This window comes from Cynara cardunculus, assembly GCF_001531365.2.
Source record: "Cynara cardunculus var. scolymus isolate 2C chromosome LG 7, CcrdV1, whole genome shotgun sequence".
Classification (NCBI taxonomy): Eukaryota; Viridiplantae; Streptophyta; class Magnoliopsida; order Asterales; family Asteraceae; genus Cynara; species Cynara cardunculus.
In genome coordinates this window covers 3,933,219-3,951,444 of record NC_037534.1, presented here as the reverse complement: position 1 = coordinate 3,951,444, position 18,226 = coordinate 3,933,219, and the positions used below count along the sequence as shown (strand labels likewise).

General features: G+C 33.6%; 1 protein-coding gene across 3 annotated transcripts; it reads left to right on the top strand.

Moving 5' to 3' along the window:
* Positions 1–1,275: 1,275 nt before the first annotated feature.
* On the top strand, positions 1,276–6,137 carry LOC112516047 (ATP-dependent RNA helicase eIF4A). Of its 3 annotated transcripts, none has more exons than XM_025123087.1 (7): positions 1,276–1,388; positions 1,522–1,570; positions 2,068–2,205; positions 3,215–3,445; positions 5,088–5,127; positions 5,487–5,584; positions 5,969–6,137. In XM_025123087.1, exons 1-7 carry the CDS (start codon positions 1,336–1,338, stop codon positions 5,984–5,986), a joined length of 627 nt encoding a protein of 208 aa, XP_024978855.1. In that variant the 5' UTR covers positions 1,276–1,335; the 3' UTR covers positions 5,987–6,137. The 3 variants fall into 3 exon arrangements, with proteins under 3 accessions (XP_024978855.1, XP_024978856.1, XP_024978857.1); XM_025123089.1 differs by having other exon boundaries at positions 1,303–1,388; positions 1,486–1,570; XM_025123088.1 differs by lacking the exon at positions 1,522–1,570 and having other exon boundaries at positions 1,285–1,388; positions 2,049–2,205.
* The last annotated feature ends 12,089 nt before the right edge of the window (positions 6,138–18,226 follow it).

The following is an 18,226-nucleotide window of genomic DNA, read 5'->3' as shown; positions in this document are numbered from 1 at the left end:
TCTCGTTATATAAACTCCCACCCTCCAACCCTCCGGCCAAAGACGGATCTAGAATTTTTTTTCAAATGATGATACAATTTGACTATAAAAAAAATATAAGGAAAAAATTTCAAACAATTATACCATTTGACTAAGAAAATGACATTAGCAGGATTCAAAGTTAGGTCTCGGATGGAAAAAAAGTCTTGCAAACCAACTCTACCAAATAAAATTTGTTCTCATTGTAGTTTCAAAATAGATTTGGCAGCACACAACAAATTAATACGGTTGCACCTTTCACGAACCTAAATTTTTTTAGTCTTCGATGGAGGAATAATATGGTGGCACGTGCCACCATATTTTCTACTCTAGGTCCGTCCATGCCTCCAGCTGTACCTTTCATAAAATACTCCACCATCAACATGCAAAATTTGCAAACCATCATCACGACGAAGCCATGATCACTGCCCGCCGATGAGGAGAATTCCATCATTGTCTCCCCCTCAAGAACGTCATCTCCGGCAGCTACACTGACATCAACCGCATTACATCATCATCTCTCGTGTCTTAAACTTATATAAGAGTAGTTTTGTAACTTTTATACGGCAAACAAGTGCACATGTGAACCCATAAGTGTGTATGTGAATCCATAATTCATATGTGAATCATACGAATTCATATGTGAATCAATTAAATAATTTTATATGTAAATTATATAGGTTTACATATAAACGCATAGGAATTACGACAGAGGAATTAATGTTATATCGTATACATTGATCTCGATAGCTTTTTGGTCTAAACAGGGTTGTTTTTGTGGTGATAAAACATGTTTTGATTTTAAATAATTGATTATCAAAATAATTCATTTTGTTGAATATAAATAGTATCAATAAAAATAAAGTTACAACTTCAACTTTTATGATGTTTGTATAAAACTGTACCAACTAAAAAAAACTGGTATCAAATATAGTTGATTGATACATGATATAAAGTTTTATATATCAATTATAATTGGTTAATGCATGATATCGTATCTAAGATTCTTTATCTTAGATACGGTATCATGCATAGCAAACCCCTCTTGCATTATATAATTAAAGCTCGTATTCATCAGAATAACCATTTTGGTAAGTGACTTCTTCAGGTACAATTGTTTAATTAAGGACTAAAAATGGCTATTACGTTATAATAAGGACTAAAATGGCAGTTAACTAATACTTGAGGACTTCTATGTAATTTACCTCTCCAATGGACCAATATAAAACTTGTAATACCAGACGGAATATTTTACTCGCCACAAGCGACGGCCCACAACGCAGGTGAAAGGATCGGTAGGGTTTTCCTACGCCGGAGATGGACGCAGTGGAAGCATCTTCACATCTTTCTCCTGCTTCCTCTACTGTTAGGTATCGGAATTTGTTTGTTTTTTTTCCTTTTTCACCGTGGCTTATTTGTTAATTGCGAACAAGTTTGTTTTCACGGTGATCCTGAGAGTGAATACAGAAATCAGTTTGCTGAGTAGTGTTGTGTACGTTGCAGTCCACAGCGCCATTTCTATCTCGCCGTCGACAGAATCCAGTTTAAGATGGTCCATCTCTTGCTCTATTTAAGTTTCAGTTAAGAAAAGCCATTTCTTACTTAGATTCATTAATTCGTTTTGTGCTATTATCATATGACTAATTCAAGGAAAGATGTAAACACCTGTCCATCTTTCGTTTAGGTTTTCCTTCAATTGATACCTCTAGATGTATCATCATCCTTATTCCAAATTGATTTTGTTCTAAATTTTTTAATACATCTGTTATATTCAAAATCTGGAAACAAGTGAGAGAATTCGATATTTGAAAATAAGTAGGTGAGTTGGTTCTAAAGTATGCAAACAAGTGAGAATTTTGTGTTTTTTCATGCCATTTTGTGATTTACATTTCTGTTGTCTTATTATCTCGAAATATATAGGAATCATCCAACGTGAGATGGAAAAGTAACTTTTACAATTTACATTCTTGTTGAGAACAAAATTGTGAGATTGTTATTGAACTTTTGACTCTTGAATTTTCAATTGGAAGAACACTGGAAATTTGGCAGGAGACATTGGTGGATCTATTAGGAATGGCAGGCCGTCGTCCATGGCTTCCAATGGTGGTTTGTTGTAGCACCCGTGATGAGCTTGACGCTGTTTGCTCTGCCGTTTCCAACATTTCCTACATTTCTGTTACGCCACTGGTATTTTCCCTTCTCCTTACTATCCTCTTGGTCAGCAGTCATATTCTCTTTAGCATCATTCCTCTTGCTACAGAAGGAGGAATGGGATTTGATCTATGTCAAGGTTTGCTAGCACCCAATTGGGATCTAATGGACTGTATCTGATACCATACTTGGTTATTTTTGCAATTATTATTTTAGTCGCTTTTTATTGTTATGTCGAAGCAGATGCGTCAGTTAAGGAAGCATTTCATTAGAATAAGCAGTTCATGAGCAAGTATATTTGGGCAAGGAACCAAGTAGCAAAATCAATGACAGCTAACTTGAAAAAAATCCGAATTCTTAGGGTATTTATAAGTATTTTTGTAGAGTTGGGTTAGATGGGTTCGAGGATCATAATTACCCTGGCTTCCCCACTATAGGACTGCCAGGCAGTTATTAGTTGTTGGCTGACTCTTTTTCTGTTACACTCGACTGTTCTACCATGTCCGTAAAGATGGTTTCCCAAATAGACCGGAAAATGCAATTCTGATGACATGTAATGCTAAGAGTCCCACATCGGCTAGACCTGGACCATTTCCAACTCCATATATATTGGGACTTCCCTTCTCTACTCAAGGGCTCCTTTGGAGAGTAATTCCACATATTCTCACATGGTATTAGAACCAAGGTCTACCACTTAGTCTCTAGGGCAATCTATACTCGTCTTGGCCCCTCTCCACACTCGGGGGACAACATGTGCCCATCTACCCTTTGTTGGAGGGGGCGTGTTAGACTCCTGCATTGGTTAGACTTGGAACTTATCCTTGTCTTTTTAATTAGGCACACATGTGAAGTCTTGCTGGCAGATGCGTACATTTCATAGACAGTTCATATGTCTTGTAGTTGAACCTATATAGCATATAGTGCGGCAATCAGATGGGATTTGATTTAAGCTGTTGTTTAGGATGTTAAACAGTTTCCAAGCTCATGCATGAATCCATGATCAGTAATTTACATTATATCATTGTTTTCTGAATATCTTTCTCAGTACAGTGACCTCGCCGAAGCAGAACGTGCTTTGGTTTTAGATAGATTTCGCCACACAACAATGATGTGGAACCAAAAAGCTGCTGTTCAATCCGGAGATGAAGGGGATGAAAAGGAAGATCAAAAGTCTCATATGATCGTTGCAACCGATGCTTGTCTTCCTCTTCTTGCTTCAGGAGAATCCCCTATTGGTTCTAGTGTTTTGATAAACTATGAACTACCAACAAGAAAGGTACTCCTATACTGTGTCACAGCTTACCCAGGGGTGGGGGTGATCTTCAGTGCTGGATTTTGTTTCTCTACCTAACTGATCTGGGAGATAGAACCAGAACTTTGCACATGAAAATTTTAGGAAAGAAGCAAAGTACACTAATATCACACAACTAGTGGAAGGAATTCTTTCTCTAGATAATTGCTGTTCAATTTTGATTTCAGTTTCTCAATAGGTATCAGATTTAATTTAAATATCTGTTTGATAATGTCCTTTAATAGGAATTGTTAGTTACGAGTAGACAGATTATCTAATTTTGCTATATTTTTGTTGTTTATCTCATTGCAAAGTGCAAGGAGAAAGACTGTATATAGACCTTGTCTCAACCATTGTAAAGACAATGACTGTTGATGCACCAGGGTCGTCTTTTTATTTATATATGATATTTTGGTTCTTTTGCCGAGTAGATTCAGGTTAGGCTTGACAAACTACCTGATAAGCTAGACGGCAATGTAAAATGACCTGAACATAAAATATTAGGGACATTTATGTAGAATACAAGGGGCATAACAGGAAAAGAGTGAAAAAAAATCCCGAATCTAGAGTAGCCCAGAAAGCTAGTTAAGCTAGTTATGACTTACCAAACAAGGCTTCTTTTAATAAGCTCAGAAAAGTATTAGGTTTTACTTGCCAAACATGGCCTTAGTTTGAAAGAGATGTAGTTTCCACCGCCTGTGAGTTGATCTCTGAGATTTGGTGGTGGAGTTAAAAAATCCACCTACAAAACCTTTCAGCCCAACTACTCTGGATAACACTTGCATCCTCTGTATTATTACGACTGCTAACAGAGTCGGCCCATCATCGAATGATATCACCTTCCTATTGAATAAAATAACCAAGATCCGTCTTTGATTGAAGGATTCCATTCACTGTTAGGTGCTATACATGCGCTTTATCCTTCGAGAGATGCTTGGAAATGTCCTCTTTGTGAAGTTCAGAATCCCTAATTTATTTTCATAATTATTCCTTTTTGAAAGTTGTCATTCATTTTGCATCTGGTCTCTTCATTTGGTTTTTATTGTATAGATCTTCATTTTTGTGACATTTATCTTAATTAAGAGGCTGTTTAGTACCTGTTTACCTCCTCTTACCGAGTAAGAGGTGTTGCCTGTTTACCAAGCCCCTCTTACCGGTCAATGATGTTGACCCGGTAAGCTAAAGGAGGGATTCGTATTCAGTCAACGATTAGACCGCACTCTTACCCGGTCAGTGCTTACCCAATTTGTGTTTTTAAACGGCCCTAAGGCAACAACGAAATAAATAGTATTTTACTAATAAAATAAAGCTACCCCAAATCCCCACTTATTAGAAGTACATTTTTGCATTTAAAGATTCTATATTTCCAAATAGCAAAGAAAATAGGTTCTTTGATGCCCTAGAGTGGTGATCCACTTTATTAGAAGTTTGTTTTAACCAAAGTTGGTGGGCCTTGTTTAAAGTAGCATAATGCATTAATTTTTCTGTTCATCATGGGGGATGCAAGTATTCTACTATTTAAAAAGTTGGTTAGTTGTGTGAACACGTATGTATATACTTTATTTCCGTTCAATAAAGTCACTCCTTTCTTCTCTATATCTCATCTGTTGCTGCTGTTTGAACTCAGGAAACATATACGAGGCGGATGGCAACATGTTTAGCTGCAGGTTCGTTCTGCTACTTCATAATACATCTTACGGGGTGTTTGGTTGGTTTTCCATTAAGTCCTGTATGGATAATGCCGACTTTGTGGATTAATGTGTTTGTACAGATCGGAAGAGTTTTTGTTTGGTTTTTTCATAGATGGAAAGAATGTGTTAAATTTTTTAATTGGGAGAGGCATATTTGGAAAAACTAAGCCTTCTGTATAAAGCTCCCCCTAGAAGCTTACTAAATAAGCCACTGCCAACCAGTCACGTATAGCTGACCAATTAAGCTGTGAGCCTTATTAAGCTTATTAAGTTGTTAACAAGCATGCCCTTCTAGTTCTATGATTAACGTTTGCGTTTTTAAAAATTTGATGTAGATGGGATTGTGATAAATATGGTCGTTGGAGGCGAAGTGGTGACTCTTAAAAGCATCGAGGAAAGCAGCAGTCTTGTGATTGCAGAAATGCCCATAAATGTAAGTTTCTGCACTGCTTCTGCTTCTGCTTCATGATCCTTCGTGATTGAAGGCTATGTTTGGCAAACTTGTTGATAAGCTAGCAATTAGCTGAAAAGCTAGTTATGAGCTAATAAGCTGGTGATACTTGGTAAAAACTAGTTGATAATCTAGGTAATAGTAAAGACCATGTTGAAACATTAATTGGAAAAAGTAAAAAAGGGGCATAAGTGGAAGAAGGTTTAAAAAAAAAAACTAGCTTATAAGCTCGCTGATTGTCAGCCCGCTTATGGTTAACCATACCCTTTCAATGAAGTTTAAAAAATAAGCTAGCATTACATGATGTCTTGTACTTCTGTGTTAATATTTAATCTGTATTTGAGTTGGTGATTTTCTTTTGAACAGATTCTTGAAATGTTCTAAAGACATTCCATAAAGTTAGGGTGGCTACGACTTGGTTCGTTCTCTTTTGAATTAGTTGAACCGTTTGTGCTTGTATAACGTAGTTTCATTTGCCTGAAGAGAGAGGAAATAGAGAGAGAGAGAGAGAGAGAGAGAGATTGTGTATTGACTCGCGTGAATCACATGTGAATTTAGTATAAAATCACATGTAATCTGATTGATTCTCTTATTTGATTATTGTTCTCGTACATCCTATAGTATAGATAATGTATGAAAATTTGTAAATAAAATTATGTAGACATTAGTTGATTTGCATCATTTGTTAGAACTGTTGCATGATAAAAGGGAAAAAAACATTGAGGGACTAAAGTTGTAAGTTAGTAAAAGAAGTGAGTTAAAGTGGTAATTCATGAAAGAATATGGGGCTGGTTGTGATATTGACCAAATCAAGGAGAAACATGAAAAGGACTCCCCAAATTCAGAATATATCACAGGAATTACCACCCCAAAATCCCTCATTGTGCCTGAATCCAAAAGCAAAAATTAGCAATTGTTGGGGAGACAGAGTGAGGCCCGAGTTGACTCGCAAGGCTTCATCCAGTTGATCGAGCCAAGCTGTACGTGAGGTCAAACTCGAGCTCGTGTTGATCAACATGAGGTCGGAGGTGGATTCATAAGCTTGAACTCGTCGTCACATTCATTTTTTGTTTGTATTTATTTGTACGTTTTTAATGTTGGTCTAGCAGACAAGACAACTATATAGCAGTATATGTGGACATTTCATGTCTGTTTTACATTAGTTCCAGTTTAATTTCACAAACTTCCATAACTAGACGGGTTTTTATGTGACTTATAAAAAGGGATACATGAATAGTTTGATTTTAGAGAGTGTTAGCATGCTATGTGCTACATATTTCTTTAAATTGTTTTAGCATGCTAGCAGTATTTTCTAATGTTTCAGTTACGTTATGTACAAAAAAATATTTTATGTGATACAAATTGAGACGTAGGTTGAATTTAAAAAAAAAAAAAAAGGTAAGTGAATCCTAGTTTTTGTAAGGACTGCTACACAACACAAAGACCTAGTACTGATCCATTGTCATTCTATCGGGTCTTCCCCACCATATGAAACAGTTATAGAACTCTTAGTTTATAGCATGTGTAACAGTGTCCAGTAATTGTAATTTTGAAAGTGTTTCAGTATTATGATGTACGTTTTGTGTGTACAGTTATAACATGATCTCAATACCATCCAACATGACGCTTTAAGTATTTTTTATAAAACAAATGAATTAAATCGAGCTTATATAGTTGGCCAATGTCATGTGTCTAGAGAAGGTCAAGTAGGTAATAGTAAAAGAAAAGGAAAGACCTAGTAAAATACAGTTCTTAGTTGTATTTTAGTTACTTGTATTATACTAGTTTCTTATGGCAGATTTAATCGATCAGTATATATACGGGGACAATATTAACATAAAATACTAGTTGGAAGCTCATGAAGGAACATGCATGGGAAGACTTAACGAGGGTCAACTCTTGGGATGCAAGAAGGTGGTGGACTTCATCGGGGCTGAATAGATTTATTCGGTTAAGCTTACTCCAGAATTTATGTATCTCACTCCGTTTTGGTTATTGGTAACGTGTTTTTTTTTAGGGGGGTGTTCCAATCACTTCTGTTTAGACGTATAATTGGTGCACTCCATCTCAACAAACGAAGTCATTTTTAAGGATGAAATATGCAAACATTTATTTGTAAATATGAAAAATTGAAGTTCCAACAAAAGATGAAGGACCATTTATGTAATTAAGTTAAAGAAGAAAGAAAATGTTAAAACTCCCCGGTTTCAGGCACAGGTTCACAGTTGCTTTTCTTTCACAATAATGGAAACTGTGATATTGTGACCTTCAAATCTGACCACGCTGTTACTACCCATTTTTCCTGTCTTTTTTTTTTTTTTAATTCCTAAAAATTATTTCACTTCACAAATACTTGCATCTTTAATCATTCCTAATTATAATTAAGATTTTAAATTAGTTTTTTTATTTAATTGCTTAAAAAAATACGTTACCTTCATTTCATGGTGTGTATATATAGAGTTTTTTTCTGCAGTATCTCGACGTGACATGAGCGTGAAAGGGATTCAAGAATCAGTTTTATTTTTATAAGGACTAAAATCATTTATTTTGGCTTTTTTTTACCTCATATTGTAGGGTGGATTTCGAAAGATATGGAAGATCTCCCTCCAATCAGTTTTACATATGACTTTCTGCAGCATTCTATATGTATTTATGAGATCGAGTATGGAATTTTGTTTATTTACTTTAAATTGAGTATCTGTTTCCCTCCTTTTGTTGGTGTTTATACATAAAATTCTTACGAATTATACAAACCAATCTTAATTGTTTATTTACCTGAATAAAAATCTAGTTCCATAAATTTTTTAATTGTTTCCTTGTTTTAAATAACGATCGTTATGGATGAACATTGTATTTTTTTATATATATCTCAATTATTTTTCTATTAAAAGTGTTGATCATAGTTTATAGCGTTTATAAGAATTCTATTGTTTTTATTTTAAACTATATATATATATATATATATGTGTGTGTGTGTGTGTGTGTATGTGTCTTATTTTGAGAACTTTCTTAGAGATATAGTATAGTTTTTGAACATGCCTAATAAATTCATTTTAAGGTTGCTTATATTGTGTTCACCTTATGTATCATGGGAGAGAGAGAGAGAGACAGAGAGAGAGAGAGAGAGAGAGATAGATATCTATGAAATTTTATTTAAAATATATTAAAGTTTATTTAATGAATTATGATAATTATGTTCTTAATTATAACATCGATTATCTTATATTTAATGGCTTAAAAAGGATCTCATATATATATATATAGAGAGAGAGAGAGAGATGTGAGTTATTATACTACCCTTTACATTTGTATAACTAATGCAACCAATCTTAACCGTCTATTTAATTTGATAAATATGTGATTTCATAGAAGTTTTCATTGTTTCTTAATATAAAGTATTGATCATAATTAATGAAACTCTATTTATCTTTCATAAATATTCAAATCATAATAAATGAACTCTCATCATTTCCATAAACATTTCAATTTATTGGGTTGCATTGGTTGTACAAATATGATGAGTTGCATTTCAAACAATCTCTCTCTCTCTCTCTCTCTCTCTCTATATATATATATATATATATGATTTCGATGAGAAGAGAAGTGATGGTGAGAAGCCTAAGAAGAGATCTCTACACCTTGATGACTCCTAAATTCTAATTGAATGTCAACACTAATAAGGTGCACCAGATCAAAAGTGATCAAGGATTCAGATCTCTTCTTAGGCTTCTCACTATAACTTCTCTTCTTACACGATTCTTCATGTGTGTGTATATGCGTATATATATATATATATATATATATGATCGGATTCTGTTGAGAATGAAAGATATGTTGAGAAATGTAAAAATTAATTTCTACCCATGGATCAATCTTAATTGAAGAGAACTACTAAATCAATATTAATGCGATACATTAGATCAATTCCTTTATAAAGCGTAACTTATGAGTTGTTTTGGTATTAAAAGTGATCAATAGTCTAAATTTTTTCTTATACTTTTCACATTAACTCATATTCCCACACGCTCTTTCGTGTCTCTATATATATAACGAACTCAGTTCTAGAAAAATCTAGGAAGATGTTTCCACATATGTTTTCAAAATTATTACTATGATATTTTCAAGAATTAAAATCATATAGCAAAATAATTCGAGATTAAGGATCGTATTTTATGCATATTTAATCGATAATTCAATTTTATTTAGCATTTTCGAAAAGAAAGTCGTTGTATATAAAAAATCCCGACCAAAGCATAATTTAAGTTTTATATATTTTTATGAGACAGTGATGATAAAAGATAAGAGTACAATCAAATATTTGAACGTTTAACTCGTACATTGTGTATCAACAATAAAACAAAATTTCTGATTCATAAGTATTTGAATCCAATAATTATATCAGCTTGCTTGTACTATAACTCGCATTGTTTTATGTTTGCTCACTTGTAGGGGTCTAGACTGTATGAAAGTTCTATGTTTTTTTAATTCGTTTCAAATTGATACGATCATTACAAAACCATTTATATGATATAAATCAGTTATATATATAGAGAGAGAGAGCAGGGAGGGGAGGGGAGGGAGGGGGGGGGTAAGGATTTAGGGAATCTTAAATATTTTTTAGAGCCCATTAACCACTTATTTTATGTAATATTAATGATGAATAATCTTCAATAATAATGAATATTGTTCATTCATTATGAATGTGTACTAGAGACATTTATCACTTATTCATTATGAATGTGTACTAGAGACATTTATCACTTATTCCTCATTTTAAAACGGGTGGTATTGAGATTCTTAAAATATTTGAGGTTCCTAAATGAACATGTCATTTTATGTGTGTGTGTGTATATATATATATATATATAGAGAGAGAGAGAGAGAGAGAGAGAGAGAGAGTGTGTGTGAGTGAGAGGGGAATGATTCAAACAATAACAACTTCCTTTTACAAAAACGCGAGTACATACTTCTAATGTAGTCAATTAAATGTGATAATAATCAGAGATGCATACAACTCTAGGAATGATGTAGGGTGCATGCCAAGTCGTATACACACACACCACTATGTTTTTTTATATGCATTATCACATGTGATATGAGTGTTCTCGTAGTTCTATAAAATGAATATGCAATTGTTTAAACCTCCATACACACACTCACTCTCTCTCTCACACACATATATATATATATATATATATATATATATATGCGCAAAAATATTTAACTCACAATTAAAATGATAAGAAAAGAAAGTTAATAATTAAGGATAATAATGTAGTTTTGTATATATATGTAATCTTAGTGATTATCCCTAAAATCATGTATCTACAATTAACTCGCTGATCACAATGTATCACAAGTGATAAGTATGTTGGTTATGCATTCAGAGTTGTTAACAACAAAATCACATCATAAGAAATTTTCGATTTCAAAACATTATCACATTATTATCACAATACTGTCACACCGTTATTGACATAAGAAGTCTTCCATGATAACAATATTTAAGGGATAAAAACAAATATATGTAACATAATTTTTTTTATTATAAATATTAATTTATTATTATTATTTATTCTAGTTTTTATAATATGTTAATTAATTTAGGGATCTAAAAATGTTCTCCTATTCTTATAGATCATGAGTTTTCATTTGAACCTCAGTCTATATATATATATATTTATATATCTACATAGCCATAGGTGCATTTGAGAAGTGATAAATATTTAAAAAGTAGAAAACTGATTATAACCTTTCATTTGGTCAAGATTTGTGGTTTTGACTTTGAAGCACCAGATAAATCTTTGCATAGTATGTGGAAGATAAAATGATAGTTTCAGAACTTTCACAAATATGTGGCAAAACAAGTGCATATGTGTGATTCACATATGAACTATGAGTTCACACATGCACTTGTTTATCTCCTATTTGTAAAAGTTACGTAACCAATGCTCTATTTTTCCCTTGACGAGTCAAAACCGTAATTCTTAACCAATCTTGATCGTCTGAAGGGTTAAAATCAATTCTTTACTTTATAAATATTTATCACTTTTCAAATGAACCTCTCCTTATATACATGTAACGACTTAAAAATAATATACTTATTTTATAAAAATACGAAAACACCCCTATCAATGTATATGTGTCTTGGAGTTCGTAACAAAACCATCCGATCATGACATGATACGTTTGATGCCATGGCGTGGGACATATTCCCCCGCCCCATGTTTTTCATATTAATATCATTTTATATTAATTCTTAAATATCATAAAATATTAAATATCATACTTTTTTATATCCGATCCGATATGCAAGCTGACTACGATCATCTGCTTTACAGGTAGTATGGTGTTACCATATTAATATTTGAACATTAATCGTTCTTGTGGTTTGTACATATTTTAGTTGTCACTGTAGTTTTGAGATTACATTAAATGTCCTATTGTTTTGATCTGTTTACACAATCTGTAGTTAAGGGGTATTTTGGTCATTTTTTAAAATTTAAAAGTTGTGTATAAGTATGTAAAGTTTGTGTAAAAGCATTTTAAACTGTTTTAAAAGAAAACAAAACTCAACCCCTTCCTCCTCATCTTCTTTGTACACCATATCCTCTTCTCTGGTCACAAGATTACATGAAGATTGCCAAATTGTACGTTTGAAACAAGATACATACGACGACAAGAATTTGAAAAAAAGGAACCACTAGGCCAAATATACAACTGACAACAAAAATCCGAAAAGTTCATCAGAGTTACAGAATAGCAGCTCAAGCCACTTTGCATTAAATTCCAATAAGTTGTTCGTCAAGTGCTGCAAAGCTTTCTCGTGGTTCACAAATCCAATGAACCAAGAATCATGACCAACTGTAACTATCTAAATGTACGTCAAGTTCTGCCTCGTAGTCACTTGATTAACGTCAAATATTTCCCAGTAGTATCACAACGTGTTCGATTTTAAAAGAATAAAATTAGGAATGATTCGACCGTAGGTTTAGATTTTTGGATCAATGCGTGTTGAAAAGAAACGTCTTCTTTTATATCTTATAGTAACTCGAGGTTTGTTGATCAAAAGGTGCACTGAAGACAAAGGCTTGGAGGGGTAGTCAGAGAAGGAGTTGTAAGGGGAGGGGTCGACAGAGGGAAGATGAAATGGGGTTTTTATTTTTTTAAGCAATCGTACGTTGACGTCTTTTAATAAAAAAAAAATGACCAAAATTGTTTATCAACTAAACGAATGGATTTAACGTCCATTAGGAACAAGGACGAATTGTGTAAGCAAATTGAAACTATAAAAAATTTAAAACTGCAATGATGATTGGTGGAGTATAAATAAAGCATAAAACCAGTTAAACCAAAGCGATAGATAATTTTGGTCCCTAATGTTTGTTATTTTCAACCTTTTTCGTTTCTTAACTTTGTGTTAATAGATTCGTCCCTCACGTTTGACATCTTGCAACGGTTTTCATCCTTCTCCTAACGGCGGTTATTTTTTTCCCGATCAAGTCAAGTTAAATGAAGGGTAATAAGTCATTTTCTATTAATCAATATTATATATAATAAAATATATATAATATCAAATGTTGTATTTAAATAAATGGAGTAATAATTAAGAGTGCTCAAAAACCCGACCAACCAGTCCAATGGATGATTCCCAAGACCAGGGTCGATAATGGATTACAAAGAGTAGAAGATATGATCACCGTAAAAAAGAGAAAACATGAATAGTATGAATAACAAACTTAAGAACAATAGAGAATAACCAAACGCAACGCAAAATAACTCAAAACGAAGCAACCCGATGTTTAATCGAGTTGTAAAATCTACAAACTGTAGGTATTGAGTTGATACTGAGTTATTTTTGTTTGAACTCAACCCAACCAGATAGACCTAATATCCTTTAAATTTTTTGATTTTATATTATTGTTAAGTCTCTATTAATATGTACATTAGACAATTACATCATAATGTATCCTTTTCATATACATATATTCTCAATCTATTCCCCATATCTATATAAGTAGCTCCTTTGTATACACATCTCTCTCTCTCTTGAGATTGAGAATATTAATTGAATCGATATACGTAAAATTTAAGAAGTATGAATAAGTTGTACCAAATGATTGATGATGAAAAGAAATTATGAGTAGAATAGAGAAAACAATATTTTCAAGGTTGGAAAAATATTTTGATGTACTAAAGTATCAATCCGACCAACCCGTACTTTTAGGTTAGATTAGGTTGAAAATTTTCAAACCACAAACATTGAATTGGTTGTTTTTTAAATGTCTTCGACCCAATCAACTCAACTCAACTCAACTTGAGCATCCTAGTAATAATAATAATAATAATATTAAAAGGTGATGGAATATTTTGATTGATTCAAATTTGAGGTTCATACTTTTCCCCCCAGAAATCCACCAGCCCCCCCACATGATATATAAATTCAACCTCATCTTCTTCTTCTTAACACTGATCCAGACTCAGACCCAACCCAACCCCACCTTTTGTCTTCTTCTTATGCATCTTTCTTCGTGTTCATGGCATGTGTAGACATCATGTATAACCATCATCATCATCATCATCATCACCATCATCAACAAAACTCCGACCACCCTAAATCCACCCTTAATCCGCCCATCAGCCCCCGTATTTCCTTCTCCAATGACTTCGCCGAATCCCTTCATTCTCGTCCTCAAAATATGCTCAGAGATTACAACGCCCCCCCTGTTTCCTCCGATTTCGAGTTCTCCGTTTCCAATAACTCCATGATGACCGCGGACGAGCTCTTTTTCAAGGGGCGTTTGTTGCCCTTTAAGGATGCTGCCATCGGACAAAAAACCACTCTCCGTGAGGAGCTCCTTGCCGGAGAAGACGAAGACGGCGGCGGGGTCGGTGGCGGGGGAGGAGTTTCGTTTAGGCCTCCGAAAGCCTCTTCTAGTAGTACACGGTGGAAAGGGTTTTTGGGTCTCCGGAAGTCCCACATTGGGTCCAAAAGATCCGACAAAGGAGACGGGTCTAGGTCCGGGTCTGGGTCGGGTCAAGACGAAGCCCATATCTCCAAAATTCCACAGGTTTTTATACATCCCCATACTTGTACATTTTCTTTTTATTTCTCTAAATATTTCCAATTTAAATATTTATTTTAAATAATTAATAAAGATTTTAGTCCCAAATTCTATTTATTATTATTATTATTTCAATGATTTTATTATTATATTTTAATGATATATCAAATTTAATAAAATGGCAGGAAATGATGAACGAAGAAGGATGAAATTGATGATGGCTGTAAAGGGAAGGGAGAGGGGGCGATTTTTTATTGCGGGGGCGGGGGGTTGGATTGAGAGGGGGGTATTCTTGTCATTTTGGAATTAGGTTAGCATAGAAGTTAGTGTTGGTTTGTATTGGGTGAAGGGTAAAATTGTAATTTTGGTAGAGGATAGATGGGATCTCTTCTTCGAACAGTCAAACTTCAACCTCTTTCACAAAGATTCTCCCTTTTTATCTTCTTGTCTTTTGCCTATAAAACAATTACCCCTACCTACCAACATTTATCACTCGCCTTTCCATCTTTTTTATTCCAATTTTACCCCTAACTTTTTAAAATTTCATGATATCTTGGTAAAACTTAACAAAGTCAAAAAGTTTTAATATTATATATGATTACATGTATGATATACAAATTTAATCATATATGATTAAACACATGTTGATTGTTGTAATGACAACATATAAATACTTAATTATATATGATTAAACATACCCAAAAAAACTGTAATTATATATGATATTGAAACTTATTGTCTCTTTGAAAATGTTTTAACTTATTCGATTATGTTTGTTATATGTATATATATTTATGTAAGTAATGTTTGACTGAAGTCAAAGTCAAAGTCAGAGACAGCTCAGGAACAGCTGGGGAAAAACAATGAAAGCGCAAAGTACAAACATGTACTTCCATCTTTATTCTGACACAACCCTTCGAAGTACTCCGTGACCGTTAATTGTGGGACACCTGTCTCCCTATCCCTTCATCTCCTTTTCTTTTTTAATTTTATTTCATTTAATTAATAATCAAATTAATACTTTAAAATATATTGCTTCTTAAACACATTTTTTAATTACATATTATCTTAAGAGTCCGTTTATCAAAGATTTATCGTTAAAAACTATCAATTTTTTTTTAAAATTTTCAGGTAATATTTTCAGTTATCAAAATGAATTGTTTGTATGTGTCTTTTATCAGGTAAGCGTAACTGGGTAAAAGTTTTCTCTTTCACTTATCAGATAAGTATTGTCAAGCCTCTTATTGGGTATGATTCTTGGTTATTGTTATGCTCATCCTATAACATAAATAATTCGATGAACGTTTGTAAATGAGTTTGTTTGGCTTCGATGAGAGCCACTGAATACATGTAGTAAATATCATAAACAGGTAACTAACATTAATCCTTATCGAAGGCTATTCTTTTTTTTAAATTCCGTTGGCCGGGAGATGTTGAAGCTGCATAGATTATTTGTATTGTGCCTACTATCATCAACCAAGGAGAAAATATAGAATGAGCGTGTGGTAATAATTCCATATTAATCCGAATCAATCCATACGCTCCCATTTTTAATAAAATTCCGGCTAGAAGCATACAAGTACTGTAATGCGCCTCCACTGAATACATGTAGTAAATATCATAAACAGTTAACTAACATTAATCCTTATCGAAATTATTGTTGGTACATAACCAACACGAACATGCAAGAAGACATACGGTTTTGGGTTTCAATCACTGCAAAAACTCCCAATTACTGGTTTTTACTTCGAATCAAAATACAAAACAACAACATTTATGATGATTACGTAGGTTCTAATTTGTGAAAGTGTTTATATCATATTTCTCAATGAATCCTCAATCTTCCACTAATAACACATTAGCCCCTCAACTTCTACTTATGACGTTTGAGACCCTTCTTAGTCAACTCTTAGAACTTCCTAATCTACGCATGCTCGTTCTTAATCAACCATATTCATCGAAACCTAAAATTGCCGGCCCTTAAATTGACTGGTTGGAGATGTTCTTAGAACGTATTTGAACATCCTAATAAGTTTTTTAGTTTTTTTTTAATTTTTTATTGAACATTTGTTTTTGTAAGACATTTTTTAAATAATGTCATATAAAAACTATTAGAACACTTTGTATCATTTTTTCCCGAAAAAACCTAGCGTACTATCAACTTATTATTAAACTTTACATCCAGGGACAGACCTAGCTTTGTGGTTACATGACACGTGCCACCATTTCACTCCTCCATCGTAGTGTTAAAAAATTAGGTTCGTGAAAGATACAACATCGATTTATTGTGTGTTACCATATATATTTTAAAACTACAATAAGAACAAAGTTTTCCTTGATAGAGTTGGTTTAAAAGACTTTTCTTTCATCTTAGACTCGAGTTTGAAGCCCGTTAGTATGATTATTTTAGTTTGTCTTTTGATTTAAGATTTTTAATGTTTCTGAGAAAAAAATTACAATAAAAAACTTGAACATAAGACTTTACATATGAAAATCAATGAACTAACAAACAGACCAATTATGATGTGGAAAATATCCCGATATTTGTTTCTTATAGTCAAATGGTGCCACAATTTGAAAACTTTTCTGGGTCCGTCGTTGTTTACATCAGACACACAATTGTTTGATAGTATAAACTTAATCTCACAAAACAGTTTATGATAACATTTAGGCATTTCTGATGTATTATAAAACCGATCCCGTTGTAATACCATCAGCTGAAAAGCTTGTAATTCTTGACCAAGTTTACTCTGGTTAATAGAGGATGAGCATCAAGAAGGAATTCATTCGAGTGTTGACCATGATGCAGAACTCTTTGACTTCATCTAATTTTGATTTGACCCTAGAATGTTCCGTGGCATGGCTACTTGGCTACGGACCATGGTCAAGGAGTTGAACGTGCTTCCTTTGAACCATGGTATATAATTATAATCTCAAATATAACAGTTGAGATGGTCGATATTTTCACCACATATTAATTGATTAGAATTGAATAAAAATTGAAATATTAATTATTCAGATATGTCCCCTTTTAAACTAATTTCTACGAAAAATTTACCAAAGAAACACAACGTCAAGAAAGCAAGTTTGTTTGGTGCTTTATAGTTTATACAATCTCACTTCCGTTTAACGGGTGTTTGAATGTGCGTTTCAAAGCAATCGTTCAAACACTAAACATCACGAGAATAGCATATATGCAACCTCGGTGCCGGCTTAAAACCCCGATGACATCTAGGTTATCTTTGTAAACCTAAAGAAAACCTTGGGAGCCGGCTTAACATGCAAATTAAGACTAGGTCTTGGGGTTCATTCCTATAAGTCATCAGTTCAAGTCCCGTCCTTCAGAGTCACTAGCCGTTATCTTCAGGTTCCCATGGGATTAGTTAACATGCGTGCAAGCTAACCTGAACACATGAACCCTCGTCAACCCTCCACAACCGTTGATGAACAAGAAGGAAAAAACCGAACCAAAATGGGTGACGGTGGTCAGACCGAAGAGGATGGCAGCGGCATCAAGGTAAAAGAGCTCCTACTTTTCATTACTAGTCCAGACAAAAGG

Coding starts and splice junctions, on each gene's coding strand:
- LOC112516047 (XM_025123087.1), top strand. CDS start 1,336: ATGGACGCAGTGGAAGCATCTTCACATCTTTCTCCTGCTTCCTCTACT. Junction 1,389..1,521: donor CCTGCTTCCTCTACTGTTAG/GTATCGGAATTT, acceptor TGTACGTTGCAG/TCCACAGCGCCATTTCTATC. Junction 1,571..2,067: donor ACAGAATCCAGTTTAAGATG/GTCCATCTCTTG, acceptor GAAATTTGGCAG/GAGACATTGGTGGATCTATT.